Source organism: Eptatretus burgeri, chromosome 4 (genome assembly GCF_056783735.1).
Source record: "Eptatretus burgeri isolate ZD-2024b chromosome 4, Ebu_testis_v1, whole genome shotgun sequence".
In the NCBI taxonomy this organism is placed as follows: domain Eukaryota; kingdom Metazoa; phylum Chordata; class Myxini; order Myxiniformes; family Myxinidae; genus Eptatretus; species Eptatretus burgeri.
The window spans coordinates 24,925,489-24,951,066 of NC_140964.1; the positions used below are offsets into that span (position 1 = coordinate 24,925,489).

The 25,578-nt window shown below is 43.2% G+C and overlaps 1 protein-coding gene across 2 annotated transcripts in view; it reads left to right on the forward strand.

Annotated features, from left to right (window-relative positions):
* The window catches only part of EXOC2 (exocyst complex component 2), a 174,388-nt gene that overhangs the window by 109,525 nt on the left and 39,285 nt on the right, over positions 1-25,578 (forward strand). For both annotated transcript variants that reach the window (XM_085877168.1, XM_085877169.1), the window contains exons 18-21: positions 411-470; positions 3,330-3,391; positions 15,758-15,821; positions 15,976-16,092. In XM_085877168.1, the coding sequence (XP_085733294.1) occupies positions 411-470; positions 3,330-3,391; positions 15,758-15,821; positions 15,976-16,092 (303 nt within the window). The remainder of the gene's footprint in view (positions 1-410; positions 471-3,329; positions 3,392-15,757; positions 15,822-15,975; positions 16,093-25,578) is intronic.

The window sequence follows — 25,578 nt, forward strand, 5'->3', positions numbered from 1 at the left end:
GTTTTGTATCCCACTGATAGGCCGGATCTGCATCCAGACGTGAACCAAAATCGAATCGGCTTGTTCTTGTCACATACCAAACTCATCCACCAAGTTTTGTCATAACTCATCCACAACGTTTTGAAATATCATGCTATATATCGTTTTTGGCACCATCTCTCAACGGTGAAGCTGTATTTCAGATCCCGCTGGGACTGAATTTTTTGTTTTTTTAATTACCGGATCCAGATCTTCACCAAAATCGAATCACACCCAACCTGTCCACCAAATTTTGTCCAGATCTGTGCATAACTTTTTGAGACAAACAGACAGGCGTGAAAACACAAACTTGGTCGACCTTCTGCGATGGAGGTAACAAACATTTCAAACATGGAGGAAGCTTGTCTTCATTTTCATTCATTTTTCGCCAGGTGTTTCTTCAAGAAAGCAATCAGAAGATGGTCAGCGACATGTGTGTCAATATCGTGCAGGTGAGTTCCAGCCAAGGAAGTGATGTTTGTGGTTTTATCGTCCTTTCGTTTGGGTCGTTTAGAAAAACCACTCCTGTGGAATTAGCATTGCAGGACCTCACGTGTCATCCTAAATTGTTCCTTATTTGAAAACCTTTTCACATTTTATTGTCCTTTTTTTTTTTTTTTTTTTTTTTTTTGTATACCTTGGTCGAGGCTCGTATGAGAGCTAACACACAACTCACAGCAAGGAGGCATGAGACAAGAGGGGTGGGAGTGGGAGGGACAAAACATTGGGGAACAGACACAGGTGAACTGTGGAAGGGAGAGGGATGGGGATGGGACGGGGAACATGGCGAGGAGAAGATGGACATTACAGGGACTTTCAGGAAGGAAAGCAGGAGAATTGAAGGAAGTGGGCTTGGGTGGATTATCGGGGTAGAAAAGATCGAGGATTTGGATGGGTGAAGATAAGAGGTGGTGGTGAACAGCTGTTTTGAAAGCCTGGAGGGAAGAATGGGAAAGAATAGAGTGAGGAAGTTTATTCCAAAGGCGGGAAAAAAGAGGAATGAAAGAGTGAAGATGAGCAGTGATTCGTGATTTTGGTAGTTTTACCAGAAGGGGGGTTGTTGGCGGACCTTGAGCGCCCTGTGGAAATGTGGTGGGGACAAATCGCAGAGAGAGCAGGGGGGCAAGGCTGGAGAGGAGTCGGTAGAAGACAGAAAGACCACCGACCAACCTGCGGTGATTGAGTGAGAGGCCCAAAGACTCAGCTTCATTGGGGGAGATGGCAATGATCTTAAAAGGGCTGGTTTCGACAGCGTGAAGTCGAGAAAGGTGGAAGGCAGGGAGCACCAGCCCAGAGGGGAGAGCAGTACTCCATCAGGCTACGGACAAAAGCTTTTGTAAGTAGTCAGGAGCTCAAGAGGGCCGAGGAAGGACTTTGCACGACGGAGGATTCTCAGTCGGCGACTGGCTTTTGAGGCGAGGTTGGAAATGTGACTTTGCCAGGAAAGGTCATGGCAGATAGTGAGACCCAGAAGCTTGAAAGAAAAGACTTCTTCCAGAGGATTGTTGAGAAAGTGGATGGGGGTTTTGTAAACGGTCCTTTCGAAGAGACATAGTGAGAGTGTGAGATTTGTGTGGATTGAAAGACATGTTCCACGTGTTGGACCAGTTTGTGATTTTATCCAGATCTGCAGTGAGCGAAGAAGCTGCTGCTTGCCGGTCTGAGGGATGACAGATGGCACGGCAGAGGGTGGAGTCATCGGCAAAGAGAAATAGAGGATTTTCCAGAGAGTCCGAGAGATCATTGATGAAAACCAGAAAAAGAACAGGGCCCAGAACGCTACCTTGAGGAACTCCAGCCTGCACAGGAAGAGGGGATGAAAGAACTCCATTTAGGGCCACACGTTGACTGCGACAGGAGAGGAAGTCTGCGAGCCATGAGTGGAGATGGCCTTGAATACCATGGGAAGAGAGTTTGGTGAGTAGGGCAGGGTGCCAGACTGTGTCAAAAGCACGTGATATGTCCAGGGATACGGCTCGGATTTCCTGTCTGGCATTGAGGACCTCCATCCATTGATGGGAGAGCAGTAGCAGCATATCCAGGGTAGAGTGACCTGGTCTGAAACCAAATTGATGATTAGAAATCAAGCCATTGGAGAAGAGGAAGGATTTCATGTCTGAAGCAATGATGGATTCCATAACCTTGCTGATGATTGGGAGAAGGCTGATTGGTCTGTAGTTACAGGGATCTGTTTTTGCACCTTTTATGCAGGGCAGTGATGTTAGCAGATTTCCAAGCAGATGGCAGATGACCTTGGGAAAATGAGAGAGGGTGAATAGAACAGAGAGAGGGTGAGCAAGAGCAGAAGAGCAGGCTTTGAGGACACGTGGGCTGATGCCGTCTGGACCGGTTGCAGAATCTGACTCGAGGTTTGAAAGCAAGCTCTCCACCTTGTCAGGAGAAAAGGATACAGAGTCCAGGGACAGTTGGGTGCGACTGGGTAAAGTGGGTAGAGATAGTGATGGGTTTGGGACACAAGATTTAGCTGCAAACACCGAGTTTAGACATTCAGCTTTATCACGTGTGGAATCAGCAGTGCGGCCATTTGAGGTAAGGGAGGGGATGGAGGGGGAACATACACCAGAAACAGATTTGATTAAACGCCACCAGGATTTTGAGGAGGGAGAGAGGTTTGAGAGTTCAGACTTGAGATGAGAAAGATGTTGTTTTCTGGCTCTCCTGAGGGTAGATACACACTTGTTCCGAGCTTTGTGGAAAAGCTCCAATATAGATGTTCATATGTCCTCCCTCCAATATAGATGTTCATCCCCCACCTGTCTGGTTTCACCATCGGCATGACTTTACTGCCAGGCCGATGCTAATTGGGTATTTTGATTTTGTAAATGTAACAATTTTGATTCTTGCAGGCTGGTGTAAAGGTATTCCACTTTCCTCTGACCTGTCTAGTCTCTGTTTGATTCTTGACCCAACACAGATGTTGAGCTGGGAACCCATAATCTGCTAGCATTGTTTCCGGGTGGACTTTAAACATCACATCGTGTTTTTTGGCAAAGAGGAGGCAAGTTCTTGCTGGCACCCTGCTCAAATTCTGAATTCCTGCCTTAACTTGACCCAGAGAGGAATTGGGCATATAAAACCAGTGGTGCCTATTGAAACACGAAAGTGGCCCCAGAGTGACAGCCCAAAGATCTGTGAGGTCATGGTTCAGTTAATAATGAAGAGAAATTGGTGTTTTATTCTATTTTAATCCATTGCATGGTCACATGACACCGACGGTTATATTCCATTGGATTTTGTTATTTTGTTCCGGGCATAAGACTCTTCCGCATGTTCTCGCATGTTTGTGGCAGGCGTTCATGGGCTGTCTGGAGGACCTAGCCACTCACCCCGACCCAGGGACCAACGGAACCCAGTAAGTTGATATTGCCCTGAGTTCTTCTCTAGATCTCTCCATCGGTTTTCCTTAATTTTGTTTCATAACTACGACCAAATTGTACTGATAAGCAACTTTAATGGCATTTTAACATTCCTGCAAAAATAAACCTCACATGGACATTCTACCTTCGTATAAGCATTAAAACGTTTTCGCTCATTTCTTTTAAGCCTCTTCGTTCGACATTTGATGATTTTATCATAAAACGGAGCTTTGAAACTGTCCTCATGCTGGTCTTCTTTGCCATGTTTAAATGAAGAGAAAGAGGGCGTGACAGCTGGTATCAATTTATTCCATTAAGTACAGATTTGAAGCACTATACATCATGCGAATCATTTGTATGTGTTCAGTATTGGAGTTTGCCCTCGGCAATTCGTCAGTGACTGATAAATTGTTCGATTAAATGAATGGGCCATTCATTCCATGATAAATCGGACAAATTTTTATTGTCTTCTGTACAAGAATGACACTTGTGTAAGAACAAGGCGGTATAGAGTGTAACGGCAACGAACTGACATTTGAGCAGTGAGAAAATATTTGAATACAACAAGCTGGGAGGTCAGTGCTGCTTCCTTGCTTGATGCTCATCATTTAATGGACAGAGCATCGACTAACCTCCATAAGTTGGCAGTACAGAGAAAAAAGCAACATTGTAAAGAAGATGCCACCAGCACCCAGAATCGGCACTCTGGGACCTTATATCACATTCCCACTCAAGTCAAGTCCATATTTGTCACTCGAGTCAAGTCCGATGTTGTCTCATGTATTTGTCTGCATGTGCGTTTGTGATTAAAGTTGCAACTCCTCCACGAGCCTTAGACCACGTACAAAATGTGTGTGTGTGTATATGTGTGTGTGTATATGTGTATATATATGTGTGTATATGTGTATATATATATATATATATATATATATATATATATATATATATATATATATATATATATATATATATGTATATACACACGAGGTGTGTTCAAAAAGTATCCAACCTTAATTTTTCGTGCGTAAACAAATGAAGCGAGGGAGGCGTGGTTTGGTGCACGTATGTTGGCGATCCTAATCCGTATGCGTGAATAATTTCCCGCCTGCAGAAGCTGTCAGTTGCCGACAGACCACCGATGAGTGAGGAAATGTAAGTGAGCGCCGTCGGATTTTCGTTTTTGACAAAATGACGGTTCACTGTGGTCTCATCGCCAGTGATTACTGTGTTGAAAAAGTTGGGATCACTGCTCCCAGTCTCCAGCATGTCCTGTGCGATCTCCAAACGGAGTTGCTTCTGCTCGATCGTTAGCAGCTTTGGCACGAACTTCACTGAGATTCTCCTTAAGCCCAAATAGTCAGTCATAATGGAATGAACGGACCCAATGCTGACGCCCGCCTCGTCTGCAAGTTCTCTGATCGTGATTCCACGATCCTGCATCAGCAGGGTCCTCACTTGGTCAATGACGATCTCATTTCGGGATGTTGATGGCCTACCAGAATGTGCTTCACTTTCCACTGATCTACGACCATCTTTGAAGCGGTTGTACCACTCTTTTATCTGTGTGGTGCCCATTGCTTCGTTCCCGAAGGCCTGTTGAATCTTGCGGATCGTTTCCACTTGGGAATCGCCAAGCTTTGCACAAAATTTGATGCAGTAGCGTTCAAGTTTTTCCGTCATTTTGTCAAAAACGAAAATCCGACGGCGCTCACTTACACTTCCTCACTCATCGGCGGTCTGTCGGCGACTGACAGCTTCTGCAGGTGGGAAATTATTCACGCATACGGATTCGGATCGCCTACATACGTGCACCAAACCATGCCTCTCTAGCTTCATTTGTTTACGCACGAAAAATTAAGGTTGGATACTTTTTGAACACACCTCGTATACACGTATACACATACATATACAGTGGGACCCGCTTAATAGAATCACTTTGGGCCGGACAAATTTGATTCTAATAAGCGGGTGATTCTAATATCCGAGTTCACCAGAGTTGTGGAGTATCAAGCGGATCAAATGTCGAGTACACATACGGAGACAAATACTCAGCATTTAGTTTGATTTATATGACACACTTGCTCAAAACAATGTAACTTACTATTGAAAATAAAACAATTACACGTACAGTACATATGTACTTTTCAAAGCAAAACAACATAGGTTTGTCGATGAGCCTACTCTGTAATGAAAAAATTGTCGATTGTTGCCTGCTTTAACGAGTCTGTGGCAATGGCGGTAACCTCCTTGTCAAGTTTGCGCAGGAAGGCCATGTCACTGAACCCATGTGATAGCAAACCAAGCCTGATCGTCTTAGCTGCAGACATCATTTCCTTGATGGTCGGGACAGAGATCTCCTCTTCCTCCTCTTCCTCCACTTTAGTGTCGGCGTCATAGTCTGCGTCAGTAGCAATTCCCATTTCGCGTTGGACTGCTGAAACGATGGCTTCATCTGTGACATCATCGTCTCTGGTTTGGAGAGTGGCGTCCATGTTGACGAAGTCCTGCCATTGGTCGGGATCCATTTGAAGAGGGTTGGCTAACTCGTCGTCGTCGTCATTGCTCTCGACCCTTTCACCTTCGCTTGCCGCTCCGATGAAAATTCCTCCTTTGCGCCAGCAGTTCACTATGCCGGTAGTCTTCACATCATTCCATGCTGCGTCCGTAAACAGCATAGCGTCGAGGATCGTTATCTTTTTCGCCAAGTCACTCGCTGTCATTGCTTCATCCTCGTTGTCAATCTCAGTGAGCACTTTTCGTAGCATGGCACGGCGGTAATGAGCTTTGAATGAACGGATAATTCCCTGATCTAACGGTTGAAGAACAGAGGTTGTGTTCGGCGGGAGAAATGCCACAGTAATGTTCGACAGTTGAAGTGATTGGGGATGTGCCGGACAGTTGTCGATGAGAAGCAACGCTTTCTGGTCATGACGCCGAAGCTCGCGATTCCACTCATCGAGCCATTCAGTGAAGAGGAAACCTGTCATCCATGCGGAGGAATTGGCTCTGTAGCGAACTGGAATTGTTTTGAGGCCTTTGAAACACCGTGGATTCTTGCTTTTACCAATACCGAAAGGAGGACGCTTAGCACCAGTCATCGAGCAGCAAAAAAGCACCGTGATTCTTTCCTTTGGTTTTTTCCCACCGCAGTGCTGATCTCCCTTGAAGAGGAACGTTCCGTCTGGTAAGGCCCGAAAATACAACCCGGTTTCGTCAGCATTCCAGATCTCATCAGCCGTGAAGCCTTCTACGAGATCCGGAAACACGTGGTCCAGCCATTGTTGTTTCCCTCCTAAGTCAGCCGCCGCTGCCTCTCCGTGAAGTTTCTTGTGGACGATTCCATGTCTTTTCTTGAACCGGTCAATCCAGCCGTTTGTCGCACTGAACTTCTTGTTGTTGAACTTTTCCGCGAACTGAGCCGCTTTCTCCCGCATCAGAGGTCCAGAAAGCGGTGCTTCCTTTTCTCTAGAAGTTTGAATCCACTTGACCATTGCTGATTCGACATCGGGTGCGTTGCCGCTTCGCTTGCGTTTCTGAGAAGAAGACGAATCCACTTGACCTTTCAGAATGGCCTCTCGATCTTTCAGAATCTTGCATAGGATCGGCTGGTTAATTTCCAACTTGTCTGCAGCTTCTCGTTGGCTCATTCTGGGCAAAGCGTCATAGTCCCTCAGGATTTGTGCTTTATAAATGTTTGAACGATCCGTCCGCTTTCGTTTTCTGTCCATCGTGGAAATGACGACACGCCTCGTGCTTAGACTGCAGCTGTCAGCCGTCTGCCTATCTGTACAATGACTACCGAAATCACTGTAGTGGCATAGCGTTATTTTTAGCGTGACGTCAGCCGCCTGGTGGCAAAAGTTGGAACTGTGCGGCCAGTAGGCGCTGAACTGTCGAAGTGGATGGCCAGCAGCTGATTCTATTAAGCGGGTTTTTGATTCTAATAAACGGGAAAAATTGTGTACATTTAGATACAATGGAATCGGTCTCAACGATTTTGATTCTATAATACGGGTGATTCTATTAACCGTGATTCTATTAAGCGGGTCCCACTGTATATGTTGTTCGTCTTTCAGCTGCTCCCGTTAGGGGTCGCCACAGTGGATCATCCGTTATGATCCTCATAGGTTTTACGCCGGATGCCCTTCCTGACACAACCCTGGTCGCCTCTTACGACACAGGGATAAGGATTGGGTTTCGCCATGATTCCGGGCTGCCCTATACCCTCTCATAACGCGGCCCAGCGCAGAGCTCCCGTCCTAAAGCGATCCTCCAACCCAAGCCTCCGAGTAGCCGAATTACAGGTGCACGCCACTACGCCCGGTATATATATGTATATATATATATATATATATATATATATATATATATATATGTATATATATATATATGTATATATGTATATATATATATATATATATATATATATATATATGTATGTATATATATGTATATATATGTATATATATATATGTATATATATATATATGTGTATATATATATATATATGTATATATATATATATATGTATATATATATATATATATATATATATGTATATATATATGTATGTATATATATGTATATATATGTATATATATGTATATATATATGTATATATATATATGTATATATATATATATATATATATATATATATATATATATATGTATATATATATATATATGTGTATTTGTATTATATGTATATTGTTGTTTACCCAAGTTCTCTGACCAAAGCCGAATGCCGTGACGTCACCGTCATGACACAGCTGTGTCTGTGGCTCCTGAAAGAGAGCATCTCACAGAACAACTTACTATGATGTTAAATGTAATTATATGTCAGAAGCTGTCACAAGTGAATGAAAATGCCTAATGAGGGTGAAACGGGTTGGTGACTGCATTTTCATTCACTTGTAACAGCTTCTGACATATAATTACGTTGTGACGTGAGATAATGGTACATGGCCTGCTTGAAGTTCTGGAGGAAAGAGTGGGATTGAAGGTAGTTCCACGAACATGGGGTGGGGGGGGGGCACAAGGAACAAAAGCCTTTTTATGTTTTCAATAAGCCTAGATTTTTGGAGTTTAACATTTTAGGAAGGGCATTATTGGAAAACTGCCTTCATCCTGAAAGAGCTGGGGAGTGATTGTTCAATTGATTTAGTATTTATATTGTTATGGATTTTATCATCCAGTCTGATGAATGCATCCACACATCCAGGTCTTCAGACAGTTATTTCCTTAAATGCATGTTCAGATTAGCCCCATCCCCATGTCTAATGGGATCTTAAATGTGATGCGTTGAGAAGGGTAAAGGATAGATCCCCTCTCTGATGGAAAGCTTTTTTTCTTTACGACAGACACGTTCACACATAATTCTTTCACGAGCTCTGAAGCCCACCCTCATTTTTTCCTCAACAACATTCCTTCGCGAGCTCTGATGCCCGCCTTTTTTGAGAGCGCATCGTCATGGTAACCATGCCCCAGTGGGGCGGGGTGAGCTTGGGGCAGACGGCACCCCGCGGAGAGGGCCCGGGGTTATAAAAACGAGCAAGAGAAAGCGTGAGGTACATTCTGTGAGGAGAGACGTTCTGAGATGTAAAAAAAAGTGAGGAAAAAGTGAAAGAGGGACGTTCTGAGAGGAGAATGACGTTCTGAAGAGAAAGAGAGACGTTCTGAGGAGAAAAAGTCTGAAGAGGAAAAAGCAAAGGGTGAGAGAGGCAACCAAGAAGCGGGTGTTTAACCAGCGCCAAACAGACAATTCGCCCTTCCAGTGCTTCGGCAAGTGAGCGTGTGGTGCGCGTGTGGGTGTGAGCAGCGCCGCCAACAAGTGAGGCACGGGTCGATCACCAGCAACACCAGTGTCTAAACCCACGACGGACGATCTCGGTGCCCTCCAGACTTCGACTGGCGTTCAAGGCTGCCCCGCGTGAGGGTGCACGGCAAAGCTGGGTGCTGGCGACGGACGTGACACGCACGCACGCATTTTCAGAACGTTTTCGCTTCACGGACGACTTTGGGGTGAGCGAGACGATTCTCCCCCTGAATGATCTGCTGGGTACCCATGTCCGTGTTTAGCTGTAAGTCAACCCCCGAAAAGCATCTGCTCTTTGTCTCTTTCCTGGCATTTTGATTGATTTTGCTTTGAAATTCTTCAATTACCTCAGCAAATAAAAGGTTCTTTTATTTATTTATTTTATTATTAATAAATTATTTGTCGATTTCCAACCTGTCCGTGTTTGTCCTTTCCTTCCATTGGTCTAGCATTGTTCGAACCGAGATAGACTGGGAGGTAATTACCACAGATTTGACCAAAAAATCGTCGGCACGCACCAGCGGTTAAAACGCTCGGCCGTCCGAATTAAAATCTTATCAGATCATTGTGGTCCTTTGCCGAGGCCGCACTCCCTGCTCAGGTAACCACGTGACCTCGAGTTAAACGGAATAATTAGACGGCGGACACTGGAACTCGTGGTTGACTGGGTGGCGTTTGTAGATTTAAAAACAACCCACCATACCATAATGTTAATTGTGAGCGGTGGCCCCAGGTCCGGCTCTACCGAGGACAACCGGGGATTAATCCCCCTGAGGCCTGAGTAACAAGCTGGTGTCTCAGTACCCATGACCGCAACAATATTATACAAGCAAAGGTGCCTGGCAATGCCTGATCCTTCCTCCCACCCCTTCTCCTCACCCCTCAACCTCTACCCCTGCCTCCTCCCTCCTCACCCATTCCCCTCCTTCTTTCCACCTCCACCCTTTCCCTCCCTCCTTCCACCTCCACCCTTTCCCTCCCTCCTCCCACAACGGTACCCAGCGTTGCCCGGGATGTAACGTACATCTATGGGACTACCACAATTAAGCACATATTTAGAAACAAACATTTAATTATGAAGCTGCAAAATATTAAACAATATATCAACAAATTGAACATACTATTGTAATGCTTTTGGGTGGAAAACATTGAATGTTTTTCCATAAAAGGCCAGAACATGTAAATTGTTTGATATTCCAACTCTCGAGCAGCCCACATATAGTTGACCATCTGAAAAATATATTCAAAATCTGTTTTGTTGTCAATCGGAACGCACTCTCTCAACAACTATGTTGGTATACGGATCAAAATCGCTCTTTTTAAAATTTTCGCAATTGAGTGGAAATTTTTCAGAGTAAATTAATTAAAATATTAATCCAATCAAATACTTTGAAAAAATGAAAAAGGATGAAGGGATGTTCCTCCAAAAAGTATGTAAATAAGGTAGGGATGGTCACAAGAAATGATCATGTGAAACCATCACTTCATCTTTCTTTGAATAATGGTTGTCCCTACACAAAACACTGACTGTGTGTGTGTGTGTGTGTGTGTGTGTGTGTGTGTGTGTGTGTGTGTGTGTGTGTGTGTGTGTGTGTGTGTGTGTGTGTGTGTGTACGTGCATATGTGCGTGCGTGCGTGCACGGGGGTGTTCGTGCATGCGTGTCGTTGATTGGTATCTCCATAATTCGGGTTTCAGGAGGTGGAACGGAGCCCTCCCAGGACTCGAAGTATCCACTTTCGTTTTGGTGAAGGATTGTGATTCATGGCCTAAGTTGTGAAGTTTTGTTGTTTTCAGAGTTTTGTCCCAAGGGCTCTTTGTAGGATTGTCACTGAGCCTCGCATTGCCTCCACTCCAGTTTGTTTTTGGTAATGTTCCCAGGGATGGTTTGTATGATCTTTGTGAGCTTCTTCTTTTTCATTCCCGTTGCTCCAAGTATCACATGTACAATTTTGGCGCTCTTCAGCTTCTAGGATCTTTTCACTTCATTCTTGAAGTCTTGATATTTGGTCATTTTCTTGATTTCTGCATTATTTAGTTCAAAATCACTGGGTACTGAAACCTCAGTTGGCAATGCCTTATTTTCCTTTTCGTATCTGAGTAATATGTCGGTCGCAGTGCTTTGTTTTTGATGTTCACGCTGGTTGGAATCATCAGGTTGTATGTGAGCATTATGCCTTTGTTTTCCATTCTTGCTTTTGGTTCATGTTTCCATGAGTTTTGTGGAACTGGCCTATTGAAATATCTGTAGATGTGCCAGTGGATTACTCTACATACGTTGTTGTGTCTTTGTGTATACAGCTGTTCTGACATGAGTTCTTTACATCCCAATAGGAGGTGGCTCATGCTTTCTGTTTCTACTTTGCAAAATCTACACTCTGATTGACTCAGTCCTGCCATTTTTTCCACTCAAGTCATTCATGTAGTCTCCTTGGTCTTGGGCATTTATATTTATATTCGTTCTCTGTCCCAATTGAGCTGACCTCTTCTTAGCCATTCCAGCGATCCTTCTTTATCTATCCCCAATCTGTCCAACTTCCCCCCCCCTGCTTTTTTGTCTTTCTCCCAGTTGTCACTCTTATATCTGTTGGTATTTTGTCTTGTGTTTTTCTTTTGTCTTTTTTGCAATTGTTGAGGCTGTATTTGTTGCTGTTTCGGTTTGGTGTGTGATATCTTCTCTTCACACCTGTTTTTGGAAGTTTTTTTGCAAGGTGAGCGAGAGATACTTTTTCTGATTTATGTTCATGCTTTTACACAAATTGTATTCGGGAATCTGTTGAACTTTTCAGATTTTGGGATAAGGAAGGTGTTTCCTTCTGTGAGCCATTCATCCATTTCTTGTTTCCCTTGGATAAGTTGATGGAATGTTCGAGCGAAGTGAACGTGGAGAGCATCATATTGCTTTTGCCAGAAGTTTGGAATTCCATCTGGGCCAAGGCTTTTGAAGTTTGCCTTCTTTTTAAATTCAGGTCAGGTATGGGAGCATGTCCCAGAACAGCGCGTCGCTGCGTCCACTTTCCGCCGGTACTCCAGGGGCCTACGTCTGGCCATCCCCCAGGCAGATGCCAGGCCCATCCCCATCTCCTTGAGATGATGGTCAACCTGCTGCAACCATGAGGCACGTGGTCGGCCCACTGGCCTCCTCCACTCATGAGACTCCCTCGCTGAGAGAATCTGGTGAGCAGGATCAGCATCAGGAAAACGAGCCACATGTCCATACAGCCGCAACTGACGCTCACGGACTATGCAGGTAACAAATCTCATCTGAGTCTCTCTCAGCAACCGCTCGTTGGACACAAAATCTGACCAGCAATAGCCAAGGATTCTCCGAAGACACCTGGTACCAAAGGAATTAAGTCTCCGTCTCAGATCCTTGGTCAGAGTCCAAGTCTCGCACCCATAGAGCAAGACTGGAAGTACCAAGGACCTGAAGACTCGGACTTTCGTCCTCCCGCACAGGTACCGGCAGCGCCACACCCCATGATGCAGTGAATTCATGACTCCCCAGGCCCGACCCAGACGTCTATTGACCTCTGACTCGCAGCCAGCAGAGACATGAATATCACTGCCAAGGTAAGTGAATCTCTCCACGACCTCAACATCCTCACCACAAACAGACACAGACAGGACAGCAGCATCCAAGATGTCACCGAAAGCCTGGATCTTAGTTTTGACCCAAGAAACCCGTAATCCCAGCGGCTCCGACTCCTCATTCAGCACTTCGAGGGCCCCCAAAAGGATGTCTAAAGTCTCCGCAAAGATGACTGCATCGTCTGCAAAATCAAGGTCCGAGATCTTGACATTCCCAAACGATGCACCGCAACTTGATCTCTCCGACATCCTCCCTAAAATCCAGTCCATACAAGTGCTGAAAAGTGTGGGGGCAAGTACACATCCCTGACGAACTCCAGTAACAACTGGAAATAAGTCAGAGGTGGTACCACCACACTTCACAGCACTCTCAGAACCAGAGTAGAGTTCAGACATCAGATCGATCAGTTTTGGTGGCACCCCACGAAGACCAAGAATCCTCCAGAGGACATCCCGATTCACTGAATCGAACGCTTTACAGAGATCAACATAGGCTGCAAGCAGCCCCTGCCGAAACTCTCGTCTGCGTTCGGTGAGGACACGAAGGGCAAGGATACGGTCAATCGTTGACCTCTTTGGTGTAAAGCCTGACTGCTCTGGACGCTGGTGCTCAAGCAGATGGTGGCGAACCCTATCAAGAATTATCCGAGCAAAGACCTTGCCCGGCACTGAGAGCAGCGTCACCCCTCGGTAGTTGTTGCAGTCTTGGCGATCACCCTTCCCTTTCCAGAGAGGGACAACAAGGCCCCTCTTCCAGTCAGTTGGGATGATGCCTGTGTTCCAGGCAGAGCACAAAACTGCATGCAACGACACGAGTGCAGCATTTCCACCAGCCTTGAGAAGTTCGGCATGGATGCCACAAATCCCTGGAGCTTTGCCCCATTTCAACTGGTTCACCGCAGCCCGTGTTTCCACAGGCGAAGGTGGACCACAGTTGATTCGTGGGTCAGCAACAGGGATTGTAACACCCTTGACGTCCAACTCGACAGCTGGGGGATCAGCCTGGTACAACCGCGCAAAGTAACCGGCCCAGCGGGCCTTCACTTCAGACACCTCTGTCAAGAGCCTACCACTCTCTGCTCGAACTGCAGCGCTCCGAGGGATGGGCTTGGATGAACGTAATGCGCAAATTCCCCTGTAAGCGGGACGAGAATCACCTGTCCACAGGTGATGCTCTACCCCCTCACAGATTCCTTGCACATAGGCCTCCTTGTCCACCCTCAGTGCACGTACAGTTTTACGCCTCAGCTCTCTGAACAGCTCAGTTCTGCCATTCAGCCTGGCCCTGCGACTCTGGTCAATGGTATCCAGTGTCCCTTGAGAGACAAAATTCTTCTTTGCCCTGCGGTGAGTTCCAAGACATCCACTGGCAACATCAAGGACGGTGGTCTTGAAGGCGCTCCACAACTCTTCAGGACCCCCCAAAGCACCCAGACCCCCCAAGTGTCCACTCAGCCTGTTCGCAAACTCCTCAGCTACTCTCTCATCCCTGAGCTTGGCAACATCCAGCCTAGGCTGGGATGGTACCATTCTCCAGGATTTAAGGTGCAGCTTTAGAGTTGCTACAACAAGCCTGTGGTCAGTATTGAGGAACTGAGCACTCTGGTAGACCCTGCAGTTCTGGATCATCCTCCAACGACCGTCAATGAGGACATGGTCAATCTCCTTTGCCACACCGCCAGCGTTGGAATACCAAGTCCAGCGATGAGCTTGTGGGCGCTGAAACCATGAACCAGCCACCCTAAGTCCATGACTTAGGGTGGAATACCAAGTCCAGCGATGAGCTTGTGGGCGCTGAAACCATGAACCAGCCACCCTAAGTCCACCATAAGTCCATTTAAATTGGTGTCTTATCTTTTCTGCATCAGTGATTACTGGGGGCATTTCCTCACGATGTTGCATGTCCTCCAGGTTTTAGATCCATTCTGCTTCCTTATTGTGCTTTTTTTTGCGATCTTCATCAATTCCTTTCCATAATTGTTCCAGTTAATCTTTTTTTTTTACGAGAAGGATGACACATTCTGCTTCCACTTACCTCGTTCACAGTATCATCTTGTGGCGTTGTTTTCAAACATCTAGCCTTGTTTTCCCCTGCTGTTAGCCTCGTCGTAGTTTTTTTTTTTTAAATTCTCCTTGCTATCGTTTCTATTTTCAGTTTGTTTTAGCAATCATTACCTCCAGGTCTTTGTCTTCAGTTTTATATTTGTTACTTCTGCCACTGAAGGTGGAAGAAGGTTATGTTTTCACCCCTATTTGTTTGTTTGTCTGTTTGCTTGTCTATTTGTTTGTGCGCAGGATATCTCATAAAGTTATGTACGGATTTTGACAAAACTTCGTGGACAGGTTTGGTGTGTGATGAGAATGAATTGATTCGATTTTGGTGAAGATCTGAACCCGGATCCGCTAACCAGAATTTTTTTATTTTTTAAGTGCTTCATCATTGAAAGATAGGGCCAAAAACAATATGTAGCATGATATTTGAAAAAGTTTTGGATAGGAGACGAGTTGATTCGGTGACGAGGGCAAACCGATTAGCTGATGGATGTCCAAATCCAGATTTGGCCTATCAGCAGGATACAAAACTAAACTGTTCAGCCTGGCGGAGGTATGCCCTCTACCGAGTGCTGTTCTGGTGTCATTTTGACATCGTTGAAATTGAATACAGTACATCCATGACAATTCATTATTTTCAATTGTAAATCAGTTTGTGGATTAAATTGTTCGACTTCATCTAATTGTCGTATTGTTTTGACCTTGCACAAAAAAGCTCCCCTAATTATTTATTTTACTCCAAATATATCGCTTCGAATACACGTATTCATTCCTGTTTGCTGATCATGAAATTGGTTTTTCTCAAGATGTTTGCATGAAAGTAATTGTTAAGGATATCCATATCTTCCTTTCATAACAACTTCTCTGGTTTTTCACATTCCTTTTGGATTATTTCCTTTCGTAGCTTTACCCAAGAGCTGCCAAGCCAACATACTGGAGGTCTTAATGGAATGATTGCGTCCTCTCCAGTATGTACAGCATTGTTCAAAATGTGATTTTTTTTAATGTTATTTTCACATTTACATTAATATCACTTCTTGTTATTTAATTGTTCACTTTATTTGTGTTTTCTCACTTGTTTCCTGTTTTGTTTCCATTTGCTTTTGCTCTTTCAATCGGCAGGAAGAGCGACTCCTCTTGGTTCTAAACACCTGTCGCTCCTTGGCAGAACATGACTTACAAGCAATTGCCCAGTTGCTGACAACACACGAGTTTCCCAACCCCAATATCGTCTTGGAGGTGGGACGCTGTTCACATTCCCAAAACTCGAACATTTTTATTTCATGCACATTACCAGCCTCATCCACCTAAACCAGTGGAAAGTGTTGCATTGTCGAGCAGCAACAACTTAACATTTCATGTAATATTGTCATATTATCTTCTTAACCCAATATCTTATGAAGTTGTTTTTCTACATAATATCTTATGATAATAAAATTCTCTGGAGTAATACATATTACCATGACCTACAGAATTTGAAGTTGCCTTGGGATTTTGACATATGTTCCTCTTCTATATTCGTTCAATTGTCACACTGTAGATTGTGATTTATTTGTCCTTTAAGAGCCTTCCCACATGCCAACCTCCTCAAAAAGTATCATTATCAATGACATTTAAACATAGCAATCATGATCATGCATTGAAAACTTATAAAGTACGATTTATTTATGGAAATGCAATCCAAATTATATATATTTGCAAACCCATCGCTCCGCTGACGGAAATATAGACAGAGATAGAGATATCTGCAAGTCTCAAGTTGGCGTTTGCAGTTTCGCTGCTTGTGCCAAATATACAAGCATTCCTTCATTTTTTTTTTCTTCTTTTTTTTTGCATCACAAACCTTCCTGGGAATTCCTTGGATCCACTGTTGTTGGTTTAATTAAAATCCATAAATTTGTTCTCAAGTTATCGCATGATAAGCAAACAGATAAACACAGCTCCTTTTATAGTATATACTAGCAAATACAACCTGTCGCTTTGCTGACAGGGATAAGAAAGAGAGGATGGGGGGGGGGGAGAGCAGGAGTATGGTGAGAGGGGGGAGGGGAAGCAGAGAGGATGAAGGACGGGGAGCTAGGAGGGGAGGTGGGGAGAGCGACACCTCACCAAACGTTGCCATTCACTGCGGAAGGCGGAAGGAAGTGAGGGGTGGGGGGGGAAGAGAGAGGGACAGACAGACAGACACACAGGCAGAGAGAGCAAAAGAGGTATGGGAGGAGAGGAGGAAAAAACAAAAAGATAGTTGAGGGGTGGAGGTGGGGTTAGCAAAGAGAATGATATGTGACGCTTAATGACCGAACACGAAAAAAAAATAAAGTGTCAGAACAACTGTACAAACAATGACACAACAGAGTTTATAAAGTAATCCACTGGCACATCTGCAAAAACTTTGATATCCCAGTTCCAGAAAATTTGTTGGAAAATGAACCAAAAGCAATCACTGAAACCATTGAAGTACCACTCACGTACGACCTTATGATCCCATCGAGCGTGAACATCGAAAAAAAGCATTGCAACCACATATACTTGGGTACAAAAAAAAAATAGAGGAAAGGAGGCATTGGTAATTGAGGTGTTGATTCCAGTGATTTTGGACTAACGATGCAGATAATCAAGAAAATAACCAAATACCAAGACCTCAAGCAGGAAGTGAAAAGATCCTGGATGCTGAAGAATGCCAAAGTTTTTCCAGTGATGACGAAGAACCTCATCGGAATGATGACGACGAACCTCACAAAGTTATTAAAAACCATCCCTTGGAATATCACTACAAACGAACTACAGTTGGAAACCTTCCGGGGCTCAGTAACGATCCTGAAGAGAGCCCTTGGCACAAAACTTTGAAAACAGAAAACTTCACAACTTGGTTCGTTAATCGTGACCCCTTACCGGAATGAAGGTGGATACTTTGAGCCCACCCTGGGAGGACTCCATTCCACATTCTGAAACCCACATATTTAGGTACCAATCAACGACATACACACGCACACGCGCACACACACGACGGTGGATACTCCATGACTTGGAAGGGATCCGTTCCACCTTGTGAAACCCGCATATGGAGATAACAACCAACCCACACACACACACACACACACACACACACACACACACACACACACACACACACACACACACACACACACACACACACACACACACACACACACACACACACACACACCAATTTCCATTATGGTAATTCAGTTTATGTATGTATACGCGCACAAAATACATAAAACGACAAACACAAAGATTTACCTTTAAACAGAGTTCGTTGAAAGAGGAATTCAAGTGGGAAATTAGCAAAATTCAATTGAAAAATATATGAAGGCACAGAACACAAAATGTCGATCTATGCTGTACACCTTCACAGGCAGATCATGGCAAACACGTGGTCGGATGGACCTTTATATTTATATATATTTATATATATATATTTATATATATATATATATATATATATCGATGTCGAAATGAGGGATGGATTATATTAAAAGGAGATCGCACAAAAAGTTAAAACAAAATTATCTATCTATCTCCATTTGACTAAAACTCTCAGTGTGTATATATATGTATGAATGTATGTTCCCAAAATACAGCCAAAACGGTACACGATAGCGCAAAAATTTTAGGGTCACCTTACTCGCCATTCACCTGTGGTGTTCAGTGTCAAGTTTCGTTCAAATCGGGCAATGAAAAAAATATTTAAAAATCAATTCCTAATTCAATCAAGTACTCTTCGGGAGAATTTGATCAATGCAAACAACCTCAACGGTATAGTTCACTGGAGCTATTTTTTTTCTTGTAATGATTTTTTTCATCAACCACTGTCACAACGGGAACCTTCATGGGTTCACGTGTCATCTAGAATCCTATAAAAATAAAATTGCACATTTTCAGCGGATGAGGCACCTCTCGATGCACCAACCGCACGGCACCGCAGGTTCCCAACACAGGCGGAAATGTACGTGTGTCGATTCGATGTTCCATTGAGAGCACGGGTACTTTCACCGAAACGAACAACCAAGCAGCTTGGAGAGCACTCACCAAGTGGATTAAGCACTCAAGCAAGCACTCCAACGAAACGGTTGATAATGAACAACTCCTTTGGCACGCGATTAGCAACACATTACACATACACCTCTCGTAGACACCCGAAATGTCAATCCACGAACACTGACGTCTCCGGGTGTTTATAAGCATTGCAATGTACCCAGAGATTCGTAGCTGTGATGAACAGGCATTCGATAATATGAGTGAGGAAAGTGAAAACAACTTCATCGTTGAGATATCGTTGCGGTCTGTTTCAAGTCAAGGCATGGTTGAGCAGGCCAAAAAACATGGCAGCTTCAGACCCCAGCGAGGTTACCCAGGAAACGCCTGAAGACCCAGAGAGCGAGGTGACCGAGGATCGCCTAATGAAGGATATACGTGAATAAGGCCGTTGATTATCTTTAAAAGGGGTGTTTTATTAACCCAAACACCCAATTTTCACTCCAGCACTTCCTTGGAGTTTTCTTAGTTTGTATGCAAAGTTTCAGGCTGCGAGGTTTTATGGTTTTGGTGTTATGGAGGAGACGCACTGACACATGCACATCTTGCCTTTTATTCGTCTATATACAGTACATATATATATATATATATATATATATATATATATATATATATATATATATGTATATATATATATATATGTATATATATATATATATGTACATATATATATATATATATATATATATATATATATATATATATATATATAATTTGTTTATTTATCCTTACGAAAACTCACGGACTGGTGTTTGTGTATTTGCTTGTTTGTCAGGCTACTCCTCCTACAGTTCTGAGCCAGTAACATCCAGACTTGCAATGTTGGATCAGCATAACCCCAATTAATGCATTGGGGTGTTTTTTTTCTTTGCCAGTGTTTTTTTCCCCCGATACAGAGCTATCAGTCAGTTGCCTATACACCGCCCAAATAAAGGTATGCATCAGGAGAACGTGTGCATGCTTGGAACAAGATCGCCCGTGGGGTGGTTACTTTGCTAGTGCAGTATATATAAGACAGAGAAGCTCAGCAGATATTTTTTAGTCAACAAACGGGTGATGAGAGGACATCAAGGAAGACACAAAATTGTCTATATATATATATATATATATATATATATATATATATATATATATATATATATATATATATATATATATATATATATATATGTACTTTTCAACCTGGTGTTGGCTTTATGGTTAGGGTGGTGGCCTGGGATCTTAAGGTCCTGAATTCAAGCCCCGTTGGCTGCAAAATTAACACTAGGGGGTTGACTCAGCCTGTCATCCTTTCGAGGTCGGCGAAATGAGTACCAGTGGAGCAGCCAAAAAGGCTGCACATGAAGGGAAGGGATATCAACGGATTGATTAAATCTGGCATTGGTGTCGTGCAGGCATGATGGGCCGAATGGCCTCCTTCTGCGCCTTCATTCCTTGTTAATCCTTGTGTGTGTGTGTGTGTGTGTGTGTGTGTGTGTGTGTGTGTGTGTGTGTGTGTGTGTGTGTGTGTGTGTGTGTGTGTGTGTGTGTATACATATATATATTTTTATATATATATATATATATATATATATATATATATATATATATACACATTTGCAAACTCAACCTGTCACTTTGCTGATGGGGAAAGAGGGTGGGGGATCAGGTGCGAGTTGAATTAAGGGTTGGGGGAGCAAGGAAACGGGAGCGAGTAAGGAGGGGACAGTGAGTCTCACCACACATCCCAATACACTCCGGGAGGGGGGAGGGAGCAAGGAGGATAGGGGAGAGGGGGGTAGTGGGGAGGGGAATAGAGTGTTCTGGACATGTCTTTGATCAGGGGACTTGAGGGAAAGTGGGGTGGGGTTGGGGGTGGAATGGGGCCCTTATGCTGGTATTAGTACAGGATTGAACAAAATTGAGAACATCAAAACAGCACGTTCAAACGTGTCATACTAAACATTGCCCAGACAAGTCTGTGGGGTTGGAGGGACTTTGGGAGGAGGTAAGCATGAGGGAAAGGGGTGGGAAAGAAGGGTGTTTTCCTTCAGTCGTCAAAAAAACCATGCCAGTTTTCGTGCCTTCATTTAATTTCTACACGTACGATAAGCTCTAGAATCTCTTAACATGTGATGAATTACAGTAACCTCCATCCACCTTTGGTGATTGAAGTAATTAAATATATCTGTCTTCCCTCAACTTGTCCTTCTCCTGCTGTATCAGGAACACTCTCCTCTCGAATTTCTGCCCCACTCTCCACATTTTGTGTTTTTGCAGCTGCAAAGCCGAATTGTGAGCCTTTTTGACTCATTCCTCTGATTTATCCCAATCGATCTTGCTTGATCCTAATTGGGTGCACTTTACTCTCCTCCTCCTCCTGCTCCTTCCCCTCCTCTTCCCCTTCCTCATTTGCATGCAGCACAAGGCTGCGGGTGTGCCGCTGATGCAATGCCCCGATTATTACCAGTATACTCGTACTCATTTCGCTGACCTCAGAAGGATGACAGGCTGAGTCAACCCCACCTTGTGTTAATTCATTGGCAGACGGGCTCAAACTCAGGACCCTAGGATCCCAAGCCAACCACCCTAACCACTAAGCCAACACCAGGCTTCACTTTACTCTCATTGGGGGGGGGGGAGGTGGGGGGTGATGTCATGTGTATTGATGGATATGATTATATTTTTAATATCTCACTGTAATTTGACTTTCAGAAGCATTTCATTCCACTGTTATTATGATTAAATTAAGTTTAATAATTTCCCATGGACCAATGGCTCACTAAATATTTACAGGTGTTTTCTGCCAGTATGCTTCATTCTCACCCCTTTCATACATGGAATTCCCACAAATGCCAATTTACATATTTTGAATAAATATACTTGACCACAAAGCTGCAAGTCCAAAATGAGAGAACTGTGTGAGGCCATGATTGTGTTTACATTATTGAACATACTGTAGCTCAGAGACTAGAATGACCCACTCCCAGAACACATTATTCGAGTCATTCTCCAGACGAGTCTGCATGGGCATTATTATCCATGACTGATGGAGACCTCCTCATGTACCATATTGGCGATTAAAATATTCTCAAATCGACGTCACCTACATTTATCATAAGAATGTTCGTTATTTTGGATGGAGCTCAGAGGTGATCATCAAATTGTGAATCGTAATAAACCATTCGTTTTCACATATTGGTTCATGTATTTGCAAGTTCTCTGCATCTTCCCGCAGACCACATGCGAGTGTAGTGCATTTGAGAATTATTAATCGTACCTCTAAATTTGGTGATATTTTATCATACGAAATGGATTTCAAAAACCTTGTCGCTCCAACCATGGCGATCGTAAATTTGGGGTCAAAATTGATGTTCATCATGCGATTTTGAGGGTGCCCGACCGGGCATCCAAAACCCAACCACTTATGAAATTTGGTGCCCTGGACACCCTTTAATGCCAAGCCCTGCATAATATGTTGGTTGCCCCTAAGATCTTGGAAGTTTCTCCTTTAGACAAAATTTCATCTGTTCATGTCACCAAAATCATGACTTCAGAGCCTACTCGTTAGTTCTCAAATTTATTACCATTAATATATTTGTCATGTCTTTCAATGATATTACAAATAGTTTTGTTATTTATTATCAAAATACTGTGCAACTATGTTGTTTCACAATTAGTGGCTTTTTAATTAACCTTTTTTTATTTCTATCCAAGTTTGCAGGTATGGCCTTGATGCTTTGAAATGGTTTACTCAAGCAAACCATAGGATTCAGATTTAAAACAGCGGAGAAAGATTATTGTTTTTCCATGTTAATAATCTTTTTATTTTCCTCAATAAATAAAATATTTATGGGTATGCAGTACCGTACGTCATATCCATTCAGGTACTCAAGTACACATTTTATGCTTTTCGATGCGTCAAACGCTCTTCACTACAATTGTCTCATCGACTGGAAGCAGTGCATCGCCACATCTTCTCATCACCAATTCTGACTCATGATCTTTATTGCCCCCATTAACCTTTCCTAACTCAACCATCTTACTTGCTTTGTTTCAGTGTTTTCTCCCCTCCTCCCTCTCCTCTTTTCCTGTTCATCAATTCCCTTGATGTTTGCCCGATCAATTCTACCTTGCTCTACCATGGCCCTCACTCCTGTAAAGAAAAATAAAAGTACAAGCATTGGGTCTAGCCCGTTTGTGATTCATCTGACCCCTGGCACTTGATCCAGGAAGCCATATACCACATGTTTGTCCATTATTTACTTCCTCTTTCTCTCTTGTCTGTCTGAGGGCAGGTTCACTGCTGTGCAGTAATCTCGAACTAAAAATTGTGCTAGGTTATTTACCATTACCTTACCAGCAGTAACCAGAACAACAATTGTAACTTTACCAGGGTGCCAGTGATAACTCTTCAACTCTTTGTTGAAGGAAATTGTGATATCTTTAACATTCACCAGCTTGTGCTTGCAGATGGATCACCAGATTGACATGCATTTGAGGGATTGTCTACTTTAAGATGAAGCACTCTGCTGGTGAAGCTCAAAATCGAGTTTATAGTCTGTTCAGAAATCAAATCCAGACAAGACATTCCAAAGGCGTGCAAGTGCCACCTCTGTACCATCTTGTCAACTGATTGTGTACTCATGTCCTTGCAATTTATGTGAAGGTACACAAATATCCCTAATGTCTTTGTCCTGCATGTGATTTATGCACAAGCTCCCGCTTAGGCCTTGGATCACTGAAAAGGGGAAAAATATTTTGTGTGCATGCATGCGCACGTTTTTTTGTGGAGTTCCACTGGAGCTTTCTGATGTTGAGTGTGATGCACCAAAATGATTGCCATGATCTCATGAGTTCATAAGGCTAATTAACTACAAAGAACCTCGAATAATTCCCATGCTTTAAACACATGCCCTGTTAAGTCCTTGAATTTCATTACATGGATTATACATCCTTGAATAATGTGAAACAACAAGGAAATATAGAGCAGCTTCGTAGGTCCTTCCACGGCATGTCATTCGAATTACAAAATAAATAACAAAAATAATGATAACATTGTAACAAAGCATATATTAATTAATACTAATAATATTAACAATAATAATCGTGGTATAATTTGGCAATAATAATGAACGTATCATCCCCACCCTGGCCTGAGCTTGTCTGGGCTTGGTGAAAGGCAAGCTAATGCTCATGTAGTATGGCAAGCAGGTATGCTTCAAAGCCATGAAGGCCAATGAAAATTTGGTCCAATGAACCAACAGGCCCACGAGTCGTATCGAAAACGATATGATTAATAGTACACGTTAGTCACAAACCTTTAGCTGCTATCGATAAAATGGAGGGTTCTTCTGTAAAAATAGTGTTCAAGACTCATTCAGGAACCTCTACATAAAATGCATGAATGACACGCACATTATGAGGCATTGGCATATATATATATATATAAATATATATATATATATGGAGATCTATTATCTGACTTACACAGACATCAGTAGACAGTGGGAAAAAAAATATCATAGTACAGTACCATATAGTGTACAGGATATGAATCTGAGATCCCAGAATCATGAGCCAAGTGCTTGGATAGGAGTGCTCGATATGTGAACCCAAAGAAGATCATTAGTTTGTCAACATACTTAAGCTGTCTCCCTTCTCAGACCATCCCCATCCCCTATTTTAATGCTAAAAGAACGAGGATTATGTTAAATATATTATTGTTTCTTCCATGTTCTCAACTTTGCTCTTGTATTTTTATTTTTTATTGCCTTGATTTGTTGCGTCGTCTTCATTCTCCTTCCCACTTTACACCAAACACACTTATTTAATGCCATAACTAAAGTATAATGACATTTTCATCATCTTCCATCCCTTTTCTGCTCTTGCTTGCTCCTGCATTTTCCTGTTTACCATTTGTCATATTTTCCTGTTTTATTCCTCTTCATTCCATTGCATTGTTCATGTGTCTTGCATCTCTCTCTCTCTTCTCTCTCTTTTCTCTCTCTTTCTCTCTCTTTCTTTGTCTCTCTCTGTCTCTCTCTGTTCATATTATGTGTCTTTTTCTCTCTCTTGTCCACCTGTTCTCTTCTGCTCCATCTTTGGTTTATTGACCTGTTACTACCCCCATCCTTCATCATTCATGATCTCTTCAATGAGCCTCAATCTGTATTTTTTTAAAGGGTAATTCAAATTGGCTTTGAATGTAGATCCTCAAGTAACGTGATTGAATTTATCTGAATGGGTTCATCAGCAAAACCTTCAAATTATTTCCACAATATGCTTTGATTTTGCCAAAGAATCTACCAACACCAAAATATAGTTTTCATTTTCAAATTGATCAGATAGCTATTTACTTCACTGTGGTGAGGACTTCAGAATGTTTCCATCCCCTGCACCTCACCCATATTTTCCACTCCACCCCCACTCGCCCCCATCTGATGACCATCATACCGAAACAGCTGTGTCCTCATTACATCATTTGTCAACTATATTTTGGGAGGAGTTTATTTTTACATCATCAAAGGCAAGGCCTGGTGCTGGCTTAATGATTAAGGTGCCTGGCTTAAGATCTTAGGGCTCCGTTCTTCATTGCACGGCCTGGGAGCCACTGGCGGCCCCTTGTGGCCTTAAGTGTGGCCCCTGACGTGTGGGTGATAATACACAAATGTGAAAGCACCCCAT